The sequence below is a fragment of the Tachyglossus aculeatus genome, chromosome 1, assembly GCF_015852505.1.
Source record: "Tachyglossus aculeatus isolate mTacAcu1 chromosome 1, mTacAcu1.pri, whole genome shotgun sequence".
NCBI classification, from domain to species: domain Eukaryota; kingdom Metazoa; phylum Chordata; class Mammalia; order Monotremata; family Tachyglossidae; genus Tachyglossus; species Tachyglossus aculeatus.
In genome coordinates this window covers 104,173,189-104,192,243 of record NC_052066.1, presented here as the reverse complement: position 1 = coordinate 104,192,243, position 19,055 = coordinate 104,173,189, and the positions used below count along the sequence as shown (strand labels likewise).

Here is a 19,055-nt window from a genome sequence, read left to right as displayed (position 1 = left end):
AAGCCAAAATATTATTGTAACAGGCACACTAGCAGGGCATTATTTTAGCGAATGGACTTCCAGAACATGAACTATAAATGAAAACCAGGATTCAAGTCTAACTAGAAATGGGTTAAGAAGTTGGGTAGCTAAGCCACCTTGAACTGTGATCTCTTCAGCCCTGATTAGATAAGTTGGACATTGGCTCAAAATGGAAAGGAATTCATCTAAATAAAACTCATGTCTCGTAGAGGTGGAGTTTATGGTTTGTACGTGTGAGTCATCGATGAACTGAGGGTCCTGACTTTCTGTCGCTACAGCACTTCAGGACCCAGGTGAAACAGCCTCTCTGTTCTTTTTATTGTTTTAATAAGCACTTGTTTTGGCTTCCTATCTGAACTGCACTGAAATGTTGCTCTGTCATAGGAGTTCACATCAACAGGTGCTTATTATAAGAGAACCATTTGGAATATGAAATTGTCTAGGTTGGCCTCAGTAAAAATGTAATAAAGTATGGCCTCTTTTTGTAGAAAAGTGATAATTTATAGTGGGAGAAATGTTAAGCGTGAAAAATGGCAATCCAGCTTTGACTTACTTTGAGCCTTAGAAAGAGTTAGAGTACGTGGCAACAATTTAGTTATAAACTTAAGGTCCTGCGAAACATACTCATTGTATCAATAAATACGATTGAATGAATAATAATAATAATAATGGCATTTATTAAGTGCTTACTATGTGCAAAGCACTGTTCTAAGCGCTGGGGAGGTTACAAGGTGATCAGTTTGTCCCACGGGGGGCTCATAGTCTTCATCTCCATTTTACAGGGGAGGTAACTGAGCCCCAGAGAAGTCAAGTGACTTGCCCAAAGTCACACAGCTGACAATTGGCAGTCCAGGATTTGAACCATGACCTCTGACTCCAAAGCCCGGGCTGTTTTCCACTGAGCCACGCTGCTTCTCAAAAATAATAATGATGGCATTTGTTGAGCACTAACTTTGTACAAACCACTGTTCTAAGTGCTGGGGAGGATATAAGGCGATCATGTTGTCCGCAGTCTTAATCCCCATTGTACAGATGAGGTAATTGAGGCACAGAGAAGTTAAGTGACATGCTCAAAGTCACACAGCTGACAAGCGGCGGAGCGGGATTAGAACCCATGACCTCTGACTCTCAAGCCCAGGCTCTTTCCACTGAGCCATGCTGCTTCCCAATGAATGAACCCCCTAATCCATGAAGTAGATATTAGGCGTGAAATCAGAGAATAACCCTGGCCTAGTGGAAAGAGCAGTCTTGATGTGGATTAAAACTGTGAGCCACAGGTGGGGACATGGACTGTGTCCAACCTGATTCGCTTGTATCTACCCCAGAGTTTAGCACAGTGCCTGGCACATAATAAGTGCATAACAAATACCTTAAAAAAAAGACAGAGAGAGGAGCAGTTCAGAGAAGTTGTCTGATTTACTGAAGAAGTTGTATGATTTAAGACAGGAATCAGCATCTTCTGCCTCCCCATCTGATGGTTTTTCCTGAGCCCAGTTAGGGAACCTGTACCCAGAGGCATTTAGTGGGAATCCGAGATCCCAAATGATAATTCCCTTTTTACGGAGTGCACATTTTTCTGTTTCCTCTTTTAGGTAACTGGCATCTTGCCGAACTTGCTGGATGGGGATTGTTTCGTGCGGTCCAATTCCCCGTGCTCAGACCTCGGGATATTATTTGAACTTGGAGTCACTTACATTCGCAATGTAAGAGCTGGGAAATTCGTAATCACTTCCAGGGAGTCCGCTGGATGAGAATTGTAGTGCCCACGTGAATTTAAAAATGAGCAGCATCTGTGAGAAATGATGTCATGAACCCTTCAAGGAACTAGGAGAGTAAAACTCCTGGTTGCAGTGGTTTGTTTCGAATACAGAATGTAGAAGTCCAGAGTGTAGTCAGTTCTGTCATCTAGAATATCATCATTTCATTCGGGTTCTTATTTCTGACATTGGCTTGGCTTAGCATTCAGGGTGGAAATGACTTGCAGTCCCTTAGATTGTAAGCTTGTCGTGGGCAGGGAACCTGTTTACCGACTCTGTTGTATTCTCCCAAATGCTTAGTATACGTTCTGCACACAGTAAGTGCTGAACAAATGCAATTGATTGATTGATGAATTAGCAGGGTGGAGTCTTCAAACTCTGTTTACACCTAGAAGGAACGCAGACTCCCCTACAGTACGATCTCTACTTTCCTCTCCTCTTTTTTCTGAGGGGGATAGACTCCTAAATCCTGTTAAGTTTTGAATATTTAATCTTGGTCTTCTGTGAATGCTGAGTATGGTGCTCTGCATATAGTAAGTGCTCAATAAATACCATCGATGGATTGATTTGGTGATTTGGTGCCAGTTAAAAAAAATTTTCATGAGATGGACATCGGGAACTGGGATGGGCATCCAACATGGGATACACAAGCCAGTCAGTCAGTCATATTTATTGAGCGCTTACTGTATGCAGAGCACTGTCCTGAGTGCTTGGGAGAGTGCATTATAGCAGTAAACAGACACATTCCCTCCCCACAACGAGCACCCAGTCTAGACACAGTCAGGTTAAGAACCTAGCATAGCGGAAGGATCCAGAGCCTCAAGAGTTCAAATATGCTTTCATTTTCTTGGTGAGGATATTTCATTTCATTTGTGATACCAAAGAAGTGCTAACATTTTTAGCACTCAAAAAACCCCAGTGGTTGCCCATCCACCGTTGCATCCTCACCATTGGCTTTGAAACAGTGCATCCCCTTGCCCCCCTCCTATCTCACCTTGCTATTCTCCTACTAAAACCCAGCCCTCACACTTCATTTCTCTGGCGCTAAGCTTCTCACTGTGCCTCGATCTCACCTGTCTCGCCACCGACCCCACGCCCTCGTCTTGCCTCTGTCCTAGAACACCCTCCCTCCTTATTGTCCATAGCTGACAGACAATTACTCTCTTCAAAGCCTTATTGAAGGCGTAGCTCCCTCCCCCAGGAGGCCTTCCCTGACTAAATCCTCCTTTCCTCTTCGCCCACTTCCTTCTGCGTCACCCTGACTTGCTCCCTTTGTTCTCTCCCCCCACCAGCCCCACATAAATCTGTAATTTATTTACTTATATTAACGTCTGTCTCCCCCATCCTAGACTATAAACTCACTGTGGGTGGGGAATGTTTATTATCATATTGTACTCTCACAGTGCTCCGCACAGAGTGCTCAATAAACATGACCGACTGAATGAATTTTTTTTTGGCTGCTTAGAACTACTCCGGCACCAACCTTTCTAAACCTTTGTATTTTCCAGTCAACCGGTGAAAGAGGAGAGCTGAGTTGCGGTTGGGGGTTTCTCAAACTTTTCGACTCCAGTGGAATTCCTGTCCCCCCTAAGTAAGTTAGTCGGGTTTTCTTTTCAGGAGGAAATGGGTTTAGTGCTTTGCACGTTAAGAGTAATCACATACAGAAATTTATAATCTACTTGTGTGCCGAGCCAACATAAGTCACGGTTTCCACCGAAGCTCCGTTAGCCTACAAATAGTTCCTTTTGGTCCAAGAGAGGAAAGGCTGATGGAATTAAGGAGGTTAGGGATGTCTGACTTCCATCACATCGGGTGAAATTCAAGAAGGGCAGCTTCTTTCAGGCCAGGTGAACCAAAGCTGGCAGAATCACTTTACTCCAAGAATCACAACATTAGTAAATTTGCAGTCTTAGTGACCTTTAAAGAGTTATAATTAATTTCTGCATAGTATTAATGAACTACAGATGCAGGTATAGGAAAATCTAATGTGCGATCCCTGACAGCTTGAAACAACAAGGCGTATTATCCACTTCAAATGAAAATGGTGGTTGCTTAAAGCTGCACTCAGGTAGTCAAAATGGTACAGAGCAGCATGGCTCAGTGGAAAGAGCCCGGGCTTGGAAGTCAGAGGTCATGGGTTCTAATTCCGGCTTCGCCACGTGTCTGCTGGGTGACCTTGGGCGAGTCACTTAACTTCTCTGAGCCTCAATTACCTCATCCGTAAAATGGGGATTAAGATTGTGAGCCCCATGTGGGACAATCCAATCACCTTATATCCCCCCCATGCTTAGAACAGTGCTTTGCCCATAGTAAGCGCTTAACAAATGCCAGCATTATTATTATTGTTACAGAGAAAACTGAGTGTGGATTGGAAAATCCATGATTGGCTAAAAGAGCCTATACTAATGATTTTGATTTTAGTACTATATCAAGTATCTAAATTAACTTCGTCCTCTGGACTGTAAGCTTGTTGTGGGCAGGGAATTTGTCTGTTTATTTTAATATTGTACTCTCCCAAGTGCGTAGTACAGTGTTCTGAACACAGTAAGTGCTCAAAAAATACTATTATAATGAATCGAATGAATGAATCATGTTAAAGAGCCGCAGATCAAGGGCAGTAAAGTTTATATTTATAAAAAGTTGAGGAATCAATTGATAATATTTATTAATGTTTGCTATGTTCAGAGCACTGTACTAAGCACTTGGAAGAGTATAATACAACAGAATTAGCAGATCCGTTCCCTGAAGGGAGGAGATTGGTTTACCCCTGTTTTCCCTTTACTTTTAGGTGACTTTTTGCAAAACGACCTCACCAGCTCTATTATCAGTTGTCACTCAGGAGCTGTTCCCTAAAATGGTCCTCCCTTCTCTTTCCTCTTCCTTGTCTAGAGGGGTGTGCTCTCCTAACATTTGTTGAGCACCTGTTTTGTCTTTTTCACACCCTGTCCCTCCCTCTCTCTCCCCCATTAAAGAGAAATTAGAGAGAGAGAGCATAGAAAAATTCTCTTCTCTATTTGCTTGTGGAAAATTTCCTCTCATCAACAACATAGCGCTTACTATGTGCAAAGCACTGTTCTAAGCGCTGGGGAGGTTGCAATCAATCAATCGTATTCATTGAGCACTTACTGTGTGCAGAGCACTATACTAAGTGCTTGGGAAGTACAAGTTGGCAACATATAGAGACGGTCCCTACCCAACAGTGGGTTACAGGGTGATCAGGTTGTCCCACGGGGGGCTCACAGTCTTCATCCCCATTTTCCAGATGAGGTCACTGAGGCCCCGGCTTTTCTTCTTGGCAGATGGGAAATTTCATCCCAGACCGAGCCCGCTCCTTCCTCTCCCTCTCCCCACCCCCCCCCTTACCTCCTTCCCCTCCCCATAGCACCTGTATATATGTCTATATGTTTGTATGGATTTATTACTCTATTTTTTATTTTATTTGTACATATTTATTCTGTTTCTTTTATTTTGTTAATATGTTTTGTTTCATTCTCTGTCTCCCCCCCTTCTAGACTGTGAGCCCACTGTTGGGTAGGGACCGTCTCTAGATGTTGCCAACTTGTCCTTCCCATGCGCTTGGTAAAGTGCTCTGCACACAGTAAGTGCTCAATAAATACGATTGAATGGATGACTTGCCCATAGTCACACAGCTGACAATTGGCGGAGCTGGGATTTGAACCCATGACCTTTGACTCCAAAGCCCGGGCTCTTTCCACTGAGCCACGCTGTTTTTCCTGAAGGAGACTGGGGGGGTCACGGTGGCCCCGCTCGCCCGATGCGGAAAATGTTGGCCGCCCTGAGCTGCGTCCTGCCCGGCACCGGCTGGAAGGGTGCCAGTAGCATCTAGAAACTTGGCCAACGATGCCACATTCGATATAAAGCCCAGCCCGCACCCTCCGCTCCTCTGCCTCTGCTCACCTCCTCACTGTACCTCATTCTCGCCCGTCCCGCCGTCGACCCCCAGCCCACGTCCTTCCCCTGGCCCGGAATGTTCTCCTTCCGCACATCCGCCAAGCTAGCTCTCTTCCTAGACTGTGAGCCCACTGTTGGGTAGGGACCGTCTCTGTGTGTTGCCAACTTGTACTTCCCAAGCGCTTAGTACAGTGCTCTGCACACAGTAAGCGCTCAATAAATACAATTGATTGATTGATTGATCTTCAAACCAAAAGGCAACTCTGGACGACTCCTTTATCTAAGGATACCTTAGATAAGGTATCTAAGGATACCTACATCCCAGACTGAGCCCCCTTTTTCCTCTCCTCCTCCCCATCCCCCCTCACCCTACCTCCTTCCCCTCCCCACAGCACCTGTATATATGTTTGTACAGATTTATCACTCTGTTTATTTTACTTGTACATATTTACTATTCTATGTATTTTGTTAATGACGTGCATTTAGCTGTAATTCTATCTGTTCTGACGTCTTGACACCTGTCCACATGTTTTGTTTTGTTGTCCGTCTCCCCCTTCCAGGCTGTGAGCCCGTTGTTGGGTAGGGACCGTCTCTATATGTTGCCAACTTGTACTTCCCAAGCACTTAGTACAGTGCTCTGCACACAGTAAGCGCTCAATAAATACGATTGAATGAATGAATGAATGTTTGTATACATGAGGGCATGAATACATACACACACACAAATGCACTCACACTCTGCATCTTTCTCTCTCTCTCTCCCTCTTTGCATCCCTCTATTATTTCTTCTTTCCTTCTCTCCCGTGGTTGTAAAGTGTTTTGAGGTCATTACTCTTCCCTACAGAACCTACGAGCTTTTCCTGAATGGTGGCACCCCGTATGAAAAAGGCGTTGATGTCGATCCATCGATATCAAGAAGAGGTAAAAGTTTTCCATTTTGCTTTCCCGTTCTCGGTGAAGCTTAAGTCTCAGTGAAGAGCAGGCACACTGGGGAAAACAACAAAACTCTAATTACATTGAAGACATTTTCAAGGAGTATTTTCTGTGTGGAGCATTATATTCGGCACAAGTTAATTAAACTGTGGAACTGGCTAGGATCTTAAACTCCTTCTCTACCCACCAGGACCCATTTCCTTCTTGAGAGCTTTGTGGGAGCATCAGATACTGGGGAAGCCATTTGGTCAGATGCTTGGTTTTTTTTTTAATGGTATTTGCTAAGCGCTTATGATGTGCTAGGCACTGTTCCAAGTGCTAGGGGAAGATTCATTCATTCATCCAATCGTATTTATTGAGCAAAGTATTTATTTATTCATTTATTTATTAAGTATTTATTGTGTGCAAAGCACTGTACTAAGCGCTTGGGAAGTACAAGTTGGCAACCTTATACTCAGTGGAATTTATTCAAAGAACACATATTAGCCTCAAAATGCACACAAGGAAATGAAGTGACCACAAGAACCTCAGTTCTGTTCATTTACGACTTAGCAGCGTGGCTCAGTGGATAGAGCCCGGGCTTTGGAGTCAGAGGTCAGGGGTTCAAGTCCCGGCTCTGCCAATAGTCAGCTGGGTGACTTTGGACAAGTCACTTCACTTCTCTGTGCCTCAGTTCCCTCATCTGTAAAATGGGGATGAAGACTGTGAGCCCCCCGTGGGACAACCTGATCACCTTGTAACCTCCCCAGCGCTTAGAACAGTGCTTTGCACATAGTAAGCGCTTAAATAAATGCCATCATTATTATACAAAGTAATCCATGTCCCACCTGGGACTCACAGTCTTCATCCCCATTTTACAGCCGAGGTAACTGAGACACAAAGAAGTTAAGGGACTTGCCCAAAGTCACACAGGATAAAAGGGGCAGAGAGGGGATTCGAACCCATGTCCTTCGGACTCCCAGGCCTATACTCTATAGACGAGGCCATGCTGCTTCATGTGTTGGTTTAAATCCTTTTTTATAATAACCCCCCCTGCCGAAATGTATTCAATTTTGAGATTAATGTGGAATTCCTCTTTCAAAGCAAGCAGCAGTGTTTTCCACCAGATGATGACGATGAGGAAACAGCCTCAACTTCTAGTGAAGCTAAGATCGCTAAACCAAAGGTCAAGAGGCATATTAAAGTAGGTACTGGTTTTTATCAGTCTGATAAAATTTGCAATTTACTCTAATGGATTAATTCTATGTCCCTGAAGAAGAAAGTGGAAAATAGTAATGTCTCCATTTGACAAAGGTAGGCTGGCCATGGTTATGTCCTGTTATTATAATAATAATAATAATGGCATTTATTAAGTGCTTACTATGTGCAAAGCACTGTTCTAGGCGCTGGAGAGGTTACAAGGTGATCAGGTTGTCCCATGGGGGGCTCACAGTCTTCATCCCCATTTTACAGATGAGGTAACTGAGGCACAGAAAAGTTAAGTTCATTCATTCATTCAATTGTATTTATTGAGCGCTTACTGTGTGCAGAGCACTGTACTAAGCGCTTGGGAAGTACATGTTGGCAACATATAGAGACGGTCCCTACCCAACAGTGGGCTCACAGTCTAGAAGGGGGAGCTGATGGAAAGCCTTGAAGCCGAGGGTGAGAAGTTTTTGCCTGATGTGTAGGTTGATTGGTAGCCACTGGAGATTTTTGAGGAGGGGAGTAACATGCCCAGAGCGTTTCTGCACAAAGATGATCCGGGAAAAGTTAAGTGACTTGCCCAAAGGCACACAGCTGACAGTTGGCAGAGCCGGGATTTGAACCCATGACCTCTGACTCCAAAGCCCGGGCTCTTTCCACTGAGCCCCGCTACCTCTCTGCTTCTCTGCTATATTAATACAGCTGTAACCACCACAATACATTTATAAACTCTTTAAACTCTTTGGGCCTACTTTGAACAGAAGGCATTTTGCAGTAATTCTTCACTGTAGCTACATTAACCCAGCGTTCTAAAAAGCAAGTGTAAGACCAAATATCGTGCATTGTGGTTGGCTTGGTTTTAAGTCAGTGTGTAGTGGATTAATTAAAAGCAATTAGAAGTACAGTACCGTATTTCTCAGAGACCTGTGCCCTGTGGTGGGATTGCTTTGAAAATGCTTGACACTGTCCCTGATGAATCAATCAGTTGTATTTATTGAGCACCTACTGTGTGCCAAGCACTGTACTAAGTGTTTGGGAACGTACAGCGGAACGGTGTTGGTAGACTCTATCCCTGCCCAGAAGACGCTTACCTGATTCATTCATTCATTCAATCGTATCTATTGAGCACTTATTGTGTGCAGAGCACTGTACTAAGCGCTTGGGAAGTACAAGTTGGCAACATATAGAGACGGTCCCTACCCAACAACGGGCTCACAGTCGAGATGTGAACGGAGCCATTTATTGGAATAAATGTAATGTGTGAGCACTGTTGAAATGGGACGTTTGCCGTGGACAGCTAAAAACATTTTTTTTCATTTTTTAAAAGTCTGCTTCCAGAAACATTGATTGGCAGCAGGTGCTACATCCACCTGTTGATCTTTTATCGACAAATTCTTGGTGACGTGCTCCTGAAAGAAAGAGTAAGCATGCAGAATGCAGGTAAGAGCTATTTTGAATTCCCTCATTCTCTTTGATTACAATTCTTCTAGCAAATGCCTCCTTCAGAGGTTGTGCAGTTTTACGGCCGACACAACATTCAGTCTCTTCAAATAAGGTTTTTTTTAGTGGCTTTTTCAAATAGCCGCTGTCTCAGCTGATAGGGAAGGCGGTTTCCCATTGACACCGCTCCCCGTATCCTCCAACGGTCCCCCAGGAGCTGGAGAGAGAGTGGCCTAGAGCCGGGAGGAGAAGAACGTAATAATAATAATAATAATAATGATGGTATTTGTTAAGTGCTTACTACGTGCCAAGCACTGTTCTAAGCACTGGGGTAGATACAAGTTGATCAGATTGGACACAGTTCCTGTCCCACGTGGGGCTCACACTCTTATCACCATTTTACAGATGAGGGAACCGAGGCCCAGCGAAGTGAAGTGACTTGCCTAAGGTCACTCAGCCGACACGTGGTGGAGCTGGGTTTAGAACCCAAGTCCTTCTGATTCCCAGGCCCGTGCGCTGCCCACTGAGCCACGCTGCTTCTGTCTAGGAGGAGGGGTGGCTGGACTGGGAGGGGTGCTAGGGAGAGGAAGAGTGGTTGCCAGTCACCCCTTCAAGGCCCTACTGAGAGCTCACCTCCTCCAGGAGGCCTTCCCAGACTGAGCCCCTTCCTTCCTCTCTCCCTCGTCCCCCCTCTATCCCCCCCCATCTTACCTCCTTCCCTTCCCCACAGCACCTGTATATATGTATATATGTTTGTACATATTTGTTACTCTATTTATTTATTTATTTTACTTGTACATATCTATTCTACTTTATTTTGTTAGTATGTATGGTTTTGTTCTCTGTCTCCCCCTTTTAGACTGTGAGCCCACTCTTGGGTAGGGACTGTCTCTATATGTTGCCAACTTGGACTTCCCAAGCGCTTAGTACAGTGCTCTGCACACAGTAAGCGCTCAATAAATACGATTGGTGATGATGATGATGAAAGGAGACTGGGGTCCCGTGGGGAAAAGACAGTTCAGGAGTCTCCAGGCAGAAGAGCCACCAGTGAGAAAATTTATAGCAGGACATGCACCAGGGAACAGAGGGAAGAATAAGTTAGGACAAGGAGAAAGGAGAAAGAAAGAAACAAGGAGGAGAGCAGCAGTAAGGGAATAATAATAATGATGATGGTATTTGTTAGCGCTTACTATGTGCCAAGCACTGTTCTAAGCACTGGGGTAGATGCAGTTGTCCCATGGGGGGCTCACAGTCTTAGTCCCCATTTTACAGATGAGGTCGCTGAGGCCCGGAGAAGTGAAGTGGCTTGCCCAAGGTCACACAGCAGGCCAGTGGCGGAGCCGGGATTGGAACCCACGTCCTCTGACTCCGAAGGCCGGGCACTTTCCACTGAGCCACGCTGCTTCTCACACTAAGCCACGCTGCTTCGCTCATCAATCAAGCAGTCAGTCAATCAGTGGTATTTATTGAGCACTTATTCTGTGCAGAGCACTGTGCTAAGCACTCAGGCAGGGAATATGTCTGTTTATTGTTGTAGTCTCCGAAGTGCTCTGCAGACAGTAAGCGCTCAATAAATCCGATTGACCGACTGACACTTGGGAGAGTATAATCCAACCAAATTAACAGAGATGTTCCCTGCCCATATTGAGATGGGAAGGAAGAGGTTACAAGTCGGGGGGATAAACAGGAGAGGGAAACAGAACAGGTATTTTCACTAGCCTCCTTAATTAAGCCAATAATAATAATAATAATAATAATAATAATAATAATAATAATGTTGGTATTTGTTAAGCGTTTACTAGCCTCCTTAATTAAGCCTATAATAGTAATAATAATAATAATGTTGGTATTTGTTAAGCGTTTACTATGTGCCGTGCACTGTTCTAAAGGCTGGGGTAGATACAAGGTAATCGGGTCATCCCACGTGGGGCTCACGATCTTCACCCCCATTTTACAGATGAGGGAACTGAGGCCCAGAGAAGTTAAGTGACTTGTCCAAGCTCACACAGCTGACAAGTAGCAGAGCTGGGATTAGAACCCATGACCAATGACTTGGAGACACTATTGGCCTTCTAACATTCAGTTTTGAAGGCAGGATCCTGAAAAGAATACATTCTGTAGGCGGTGGCAAACAAGCATCCCAGTTCATTGTTACTGCTTGGAAATTGTTTGAGCATCAGATTCATTCATTCATTCATTCAGTCGTATTTATTGAGCGCTTACTGTGTGCAGAGCACTGGACTAAGCGCTTGGGAAGTACAAGTTGGCAACATGTAGAGACGGTCCCTACCCAACAGCGGGCTCACAGTCTAGAAGGGGGAGACAGAGAACAAAACAAAGCATATTAACAAAATAAAATAAATAGAATAAATATGTACAAATAAATAAATTTTCCCACGGGAGGCTCACAGTCTTCACCCCCATTGTACAGCTGAGGGAACTGAGGCCCAGAGAAGTGAAGTGACTTGCCCAAAGTCACACAGCTGACAAGCGGCAGATGCATGTGAGATCTGTGTAAAGGTCATATAGGTAAACCACATCACAAACACAAAAGAGAGACAGAAATACACTCGAGGAAGAGAGGCGGGGGAGAAGACAAACAGCTCAGAGGGCCGTTGGTTGTCATTAGGTGAGTTACGCTGAATTTGCGAAAGGGACATGGAATTATGCTTTAGGGGATGGAGTGGAAGGGAAGGAACTTATTTTGTCATCGAAGGAAAGGTTGTGTAGGGCCAAAGGTATCCAGAGGGAAGACGCTCGAAGCTAGAGAATTTCTGGCCCTTTTGGATTCCTCAGAATTCTAGCCTAACTGCTTTTAATCTGTCGTTATTGCCATGATATTATCTGCTGTCATTGGAAATCTTCCTCATAATCACTGCATTAACAATTTTTCATTTGACCAGAGAATATTGTTATACTACACTGTGGAGCCTGAAGTGTGCCTGAAATTGATTCAGTTCCTTTCCATTTCAGATTTAATTAGTAACCCAATCCTGGCCACGTTTCCCCGGCTCCTGGAACAACCGGACCTTATGGATGCGCTCAGGGTATAGGATTTGCATCATTACGTTAGTTGTTATCTTGCCGCGTTCTTACTGCTCTCGCAGTTCAATACCGCACGCTACAGTTGTGTGTTTGGGAAGTACAGGTTGGCAACATATAGAGACGCTCCCTACCCAACAGTGGGCTCACAGTCTAGAAGGGGGAAACAGATGCCATCATTATTGTTAATATTATTAATAGTGCTTGTAATAGCCAAGAAGTTGTTTCTGTGTATTTATTAGTTGCCGTTTTTCCAGTCAGCCTTGAGCCGTTAAGAGTAAGAAACCCAAATCCAGAGATGGAGTGTGAGGAAAATCCCTTAGGTTTCTAGGGGAGAGCTAAATGGATAGGCCCATCTGTAATGCAGCGCTTAGTACAGTGCTTGGCACACAGTAAGTGCTTAAACAATCAATCAATCATATTTATTGAGCGCTTAACAAATTCATTCATTCGTTCAATCGTGTTCACTGAGCGCTTACTGTGGGCAGAGCACTGTACTAAGCACTCGGAAAGTACGATTTGGCAACATTCATTCAATCAAAATGATTGAATGAATGAATGAATCATATTTATTGAGCACTTACTGTGTGCAGAGCACTGTACTAAGCACTTGGGAAGTACAAGTTGGCAACATATAGGGACGGTCCCTACCCAACAGTGGGCTCACAGTCTAGAGGGAACAGATGCCATCATTATTATTAATATTATTAATAGTGCTTGTAATAGCCAAGAAGTTGACAACTGTGTCAGTTGCTCGTTCTCCAGAGAGTTGAAGCAGGTGAAGAGTTTTATTTTCCTCCTTTTCTCAGAAAGCTTAATACGTTTAGCCTTTATTCAAGGGAGCGTTTCTTTAACCGTTACTATTCGAGCTACAGGTTCTGTTGGCCCCAGTGAGAACTTTTGTCAAGAGCCTCTTTCTTCCCCTCACTGCCTCGCCATCACACAAGGCCTGCCCTGACCTGTGCTGGAGCCCAAGCTTTGGAAATCCTAGTCTGTGTGGCTATAACTGCGTCCTTCCCATAGTCTGGAATACCCCCTTCCCCCCCGCCTTGCCCCCGTATGTGCCAGCCCACCCCTCTCCCCACCTTTAAAGCATTAATTCATTTAATCGTGGTCACTGAGCACTTACTGTGGGCAGAGCACTGCACTAAGCTTTCAGAAAGTACAATTCGGCAACATCCATTCAATCAAAATGCATGAAATGGCCTCCTCCAAGAGGCCTTCCCTGCTTAAGCCCTCCCTCTCCCTTCTGCGTCGTCCTTGCATTTGGATCTGCGGCCTTTGGGCATTGCTGTTTCTGTGTATTGATTAGCTGCCGTTTTTCCAGTCAGCCTTGAGCCGTTAAGAGTAAAAAACCCAAATCCAGAGAGGGAGTGTGAGGAAAATCCCTTACGTTCCTAGGGGAGAGCTAAATGGATAGGCCTATCTGTAATGCAGCGCTTAGTACAGTGCTTGGCACACAGTAACACAACCCCACAGCACTTCTGTGCGTAATTTTAAATTATATATTAGAAAGTATTTACGTATATTAATGTCTGGCTCCGCCTCTAGACTGTAAATTTGTTACAGGTCTGCCAACTCAGTTGTATTGGACTCTCCCACGTGCTCAGTTCCGTGCCCCACACATACTAAGCGCTCAGTAAATACCTTTCATTGATTGATTGATTGATTGATTGATTAATAAAGACGGCAGTTGAGCGTAATAACTGAAGCACTCCCAGGTTCAGGAGGAATAAATAGCCCACAGGAGTTTCCCTACTAAAAATCTATAGTCTCTTGCCAGTGACATTTATGAAGGCTTTCAGAAACTGAAATGAGCCCACCCTGCCCCTTGTACGCACACACTTAAAATAATAATAATAATAATAAAAATAAAATAATAATAATAATAATAATATTTAGACTGTGAGCCCACTGTTGGGTAGGGACTGTCTCTATATGTTGCCAACTTGTACTTCCCAAGCACTTAGTACAGTGCTCTGCACACAGTAAGCACTCAATAAATACGATTGATTGATTGATAATAATGATGGTATTTGTTAAGCACTTACTACGTGCTAAGCGCTGGGGAGGTTACAAGGTGATCTGGTTGTCCCATGGGGGGCTCACAGTTTTAATCCCCATTTTGCAGATGAGAAACTGAGGCACAGAGAAGTTAAGCGACTTGCCCAAAGTCACACAGCTGACACTTGGCGGAGCCGGGATTTGAACCCATGACCTCTGACTCCAAAACCCGGGCTCTTTCCACTGAGCCAAGCTGCTTATCTCCTTTTCTACCCAGTTAATTGTACCTGAATTTATTTTCTTTAGACTCTTGCAGCAAGGTTAATTAAAAGTAATCTAGTTGCCCTAAAGCTTTTCTTTGAACTTTCCTGAACTACTAATGTCACAGTGATGAAGCATTCATCCCGGCTCTGCCAATTGTCAGCTGTGTGACTTTGGGCAAGTCAGTTAACTTCTCTGTGCCTCAGTTCCCTCATCTGTAAAATGGGGATGAAGACTGTGAGCCCCCCGTGGGACAACCTGATCACCTTGTAACCTCCCCAGCGCTTAGAACAGTGCTTTGCACATAGTAAGTGCTTAATAAATAATAATAATTATTTATAATACTATTATGTCATATAATTATTAATTATATTTTATATATTTTGCTTTGGATATATTTAATTATATTATAATATAATTATCATTTATAATAATACTGATGGTTGTCTCACAGGGGGCTCACAGTCTTAATCCCCATTTTATAGATGAGGTAACTGAGGCACAAAGAAGTTAAGTGACTTGCCCAAAGTCACACAGCAGACATGTGGTGGAGCCGGGATTTGAACCCATGACCTCTGACTCCAAAGCCTGTGCTCTTTCCACTGAGCCACGCTGCTTCATTATTATTATTCGTGGCAGTGAACAAAGGCAACCACAGAAATCTTTTGGCACTAAAGGCTCGCTGATCCATATTTACTGTAAGGCTTGCTCTTAACCTCATTTTCTAATTTCTCTCCGGCTCTGGGCTTGTGCTAATGTGCATGATTGTATTTGTGGTTCATTTCATGTGCTTTCATCGTATGTATTTTATTCTTTGGTCTACTAAATTACAGCTCGTAAGCTTTCCTATTATGCCTTATTCTTTAAAGTTTGTAAAAGCCTAGGAGGAGTCTTCCAAAACTCCTAATTACAGATTTGCTTCCTGTATACAGAGATTACCTGTTACGGCTGCTGTTGGATTGTACTCTGCTTAACAGAGAAGCAGCGTGGCTCAGTGGAAAGAGCCTGGGCTTTGGAGTCAGTGGTCAGGGGTTCAAATCCCGGCTCCGCCAGTTGTCAGCCGTGTGACTTTGGGCAAGTCACTTCACTTCTCTGGGCCTCAGTTACCTCATCTGTAAAATGGGGATTAAAACTGTGAGCCCCCTGCGGGACAACCTGATCACCTTGTAACCTCCCCAGCGCTTAGAACAGTGCTTTGCACATAATAAGCGCTTAACAGATGCCATCATTATTGCATTATTGGGATGCTCATCGTATCCCAACTGGATTACTGCATCAGCCTCCTTTCTGATCGGCCAACCTCCTTCAGTCCGTACTTCACTCTGCTGCCCTGCTTATCTTTCTACAGAAACGCTCTGGGCGTGTCACTCCTCTCCTCAAAAATCTCCAGTGGTTGCCTATCAACCTTCGTAAGAAGCAAAAAAAACACCTTACTGTTGGCTTCAAAGCTCTCCATCCCCTGGCCCCCTCCTACCTCACCTCCCTTCTCTCCTTCTCCAGCCCGGCCCACGCACTCCGCTCCTCTGCCACCGCTCACCTCCTCACTGTGACTTGTTCTCTCCTGTCCCACCGTCGACTCCTGGCCCGCATCCTACTTCTGGCCCGGAATTCCCTCCTTCCTCACATCTGCCAAACTAGCTCTCTTCCCCCCTTCAAAGCCCTACTGAGAGCTCACCTCCTCCAGGAGGCCTTTCCAGACTGAGCCCCCCTTTCCTCTACTCTTCCTCCCCTCCCCATCACCCCGATTCCCTCCTTCTGCTCTACCCCCCTCCCCACCCCACAGCACTTGTGTATATCTGTACATGTTATTTTATTCTATTTATTTTATTAATGATGTGTATATATCAATCAACCAATCAATCGTATTTATTGAGTGCTTACTGTGTGCAGAGCACTGTACTAAGCGCTTGGGAAGTACAAGTTGGCACCATACCGTCTCTAGATGGTCCCTACCCAACAGTGGGCTCACAGTCTAGAAGGGGGAGACAGAGAACAAAACAAAACATATTAACAAAGTAAAATAAATAGAATTCTTTCTATTTATTTATACTGACGCTATTAAGGCCTGTCCACTTGTTTTGTTTTGTGGTCTTTCTCCCCACTTCTAGACAGTGAGCCCATTGTTCGGTAATATTTGTCTCTATTTGTTGCCAAATTGTACTTTCCAAGCGCTTAGTACAGTGCTGTGCATACAGTAAGTGCTCAATGACTACGATTGAATGAATGAACGAATGAATAGCTTTGTAGTAGCCCATTACTCAGTAGGCACTCAATAAATACCATTAATTGATTATAGTTATTTGATTCTTGATTATATAGGCACAGGCATTCCAAGATTTTATATGCTCAAAAATTGTTTTAGACTCTCTCCCGTGAGTTTGTATATAGTGCATATGTAAATAGTAAGAGTAGTAGTAGTATTTATTACTGACTAAGAGCAAAACCTTGTGCTAAGTGTTGGGAGAGAATACACAGTTGGGAGACAGACACATTCCCTCTCCAAGCACTTAGTACAGTGCTCTGCACACAGTAAGTGCTCAATAAATACAATTGAATGACTAAATGGGGCTCACGGTCTAGCATCTTCATCGATTACTCCTCAGGCTAATGGGAAATCTTAAATTTTATTTTTAGAGCTCTTGGGCAGAAAAAGAAAGAACTTTAAAGAGAGCAGAAAAGGTAATACGCTTTTTTTCCTACTAAAAATATGAAAGCTGGCAAGTGAGATTACTGAGCTGCACGTATCCTGAAGGTGTTTGCAAAACCATTAGCACTTTGCCCAAATAAATGTGGCCACCATTTCTCCTAGTTTGATGGACATTTTCGTGATACTTGCTGTGCAGAATTGTTGTGGTATGTGATATGCTGAACCGTATGTTATTTATGTGATTAATGAACCTGTCAGCTATGAGGGAAGTCTGCAGTGGGTGTAGAGGAAACCAGGACAGGGGAAAGAAGAACATTAGGATGGAAAGCTTTGACTTTATCATCATCAATCATATTTATTGAGCACTTACTATGTGCAGAGCACTGTACTAAGCGCTTGGGAAGTACAAACTGGCAACATATAGAGACAGTCCCTACCCAACAGTGGGCTCACAGTCTATTTATCGGGCCCTTATGTTAGCTGTATTTGGTTTTTGCCGGAATTAATTGGTGTGATTTTTCAGGGTGTACTGAAATGCCTTTAATCAATCAATCAATCAATCGTATTTTTTGAACGCTTACTGTGTGCAGAGCACTGTACTAAGCGCTTGGGAAGTACAAGTTGGCAACATATAGAGACAGTCCCTACCCAACAGTGGGCTCACAGTGGGCCTTTACATTTATTTATCCTTTGTCCCTGAAGAAGGTGGGACTGACAGTGCAATTCATCTTTGGGTGCGTGTGGAATTTAAAAGTACCGAACGCTGGGCAGGCAAAGATTCCTTGCCTTTGAGCCTTCTAGCCAACAAGGTTTAGACTTTCCGAATGGCATAAAGAATGTTTTGTTGTTGCTTTCAGAGAGACAGAGAGTTTCTGAAGTCCACGTTTACCCTGGTGTACCTCGACTGTGTGTACCCCCTCCTCCATTCCACCCTCCTCTCCCCATTCAAATGGGCAGAAGAAGAATCAGAATCCTCTCGTTGGAAGGTGATCGATGACTTCCTGAAGCAAAACCAAGAGAACGGTGGGTCCCTGCACGCTTTGCTCGCCCCAGAAAGCGCGCACGACCCTTTTGACATTGCAGAGCAGGCGTATGACTTCCTAGAGGAAGCCAGGACAAATGTGGCTTTGGTATGATTCATCCCCAGAGCCAGCGGTTGAGTGGACTGACCGCAGGGCTCAGCGACCCAGATTAACTTGCTTTGGAGCAAAAAAGAGAGAGGAAAAACGGTTGGCTTTGGCATTCTGTACGGAAACTCTCTTGTGAGAAAATCATATGTACGATCCCGGCCACGGGAGCAGGCTTTAAGTAACAATAAAAGGTCATTTGAAATGTGGAATGCTGTGTGTCTAAAAGTAGATTTGAAGAGAAATTCCTGAAAATCTGGAAAGCGGAAGGTAAAGATTGCGTCGACCAACAATCGAATGTGCTGTCTCCTTTCTGTAAAGAGAAGCCTGGAGAGGAAGGGCTCAAAACATATGAGATCAGAGAAGCAGCGTGGCTCAGTGGAAAGAGCACAGGCTTTGGAGTCAGAGGTCATGGGTTCAAATGCCGGCTCCGCCACTTGTCAGCTGTGTGACTTTGGGCAAGTCACTCAACTTCTCTGGGCCTCAGTTCCCTCATCTGTAAAATGGCGATTAAGACTGTGAGCCCCCCATGGGACAAACTGATCACGTTGTAACCTCTCCAGAGCTTAGAACAGTGCTTTGCAAATAGCAAGCGCTTAATAAATGCCATTATTATTATTATTATTATCAGGTTTTATTTTTATCTTTTTAACCAGCTTGTCTTTCTCTCTAGGGGTCCACAGACAATAAGTGAAAGGAAACCAACTCTCTTTACTAGTTGCTTGG

General features: G+C 44.2%; 1 protein-coding gene across 1 annotated transcript in view; it reads left to right on the top strand.

The window, feature by feature from the left end:
- Positions 1–18,538, top strand: part of NPHP1 (nephrocystin 1) — a 69,837-nt gene extending 51,299 nt beyond the window's left edge. The window contains exons 13-20 of the mRNA XM_038751410.1: positions 1,614–1,724; positions 3,287–3,369; positions 6,535–6,611; positions 7,707–7,806; positions 9,136–9,248; positions 12,222–12,295; positions 17,190–17,234; positions 18,060–18,538. Of these exons, the coding sequence (XP_038607338.1) occupies positions 1,614–1,724; positions 3,287–3,369; positions 6,535–6,611; positions 7,707–7,806; positions 9,136–9,248; positions 12,222–12,295; positions 17,190–17,234; positions 18,060–18,338 (882 nt within the window). The 3' untranslated portion in view covers positions 18,339–18,538. The remainder of the gene's footprint in view (positions 1–1,613; positions 1,725–3,286; positions 3,370–6,534; positions 6,612–7,706; positions 7,807–9,135; positions 9,249–12,221; positions 12,296–17,189; positions 17,235–18,059) is intronic.
- Positions 18,539–19,055: the final 517 nt, after the last annotated feature.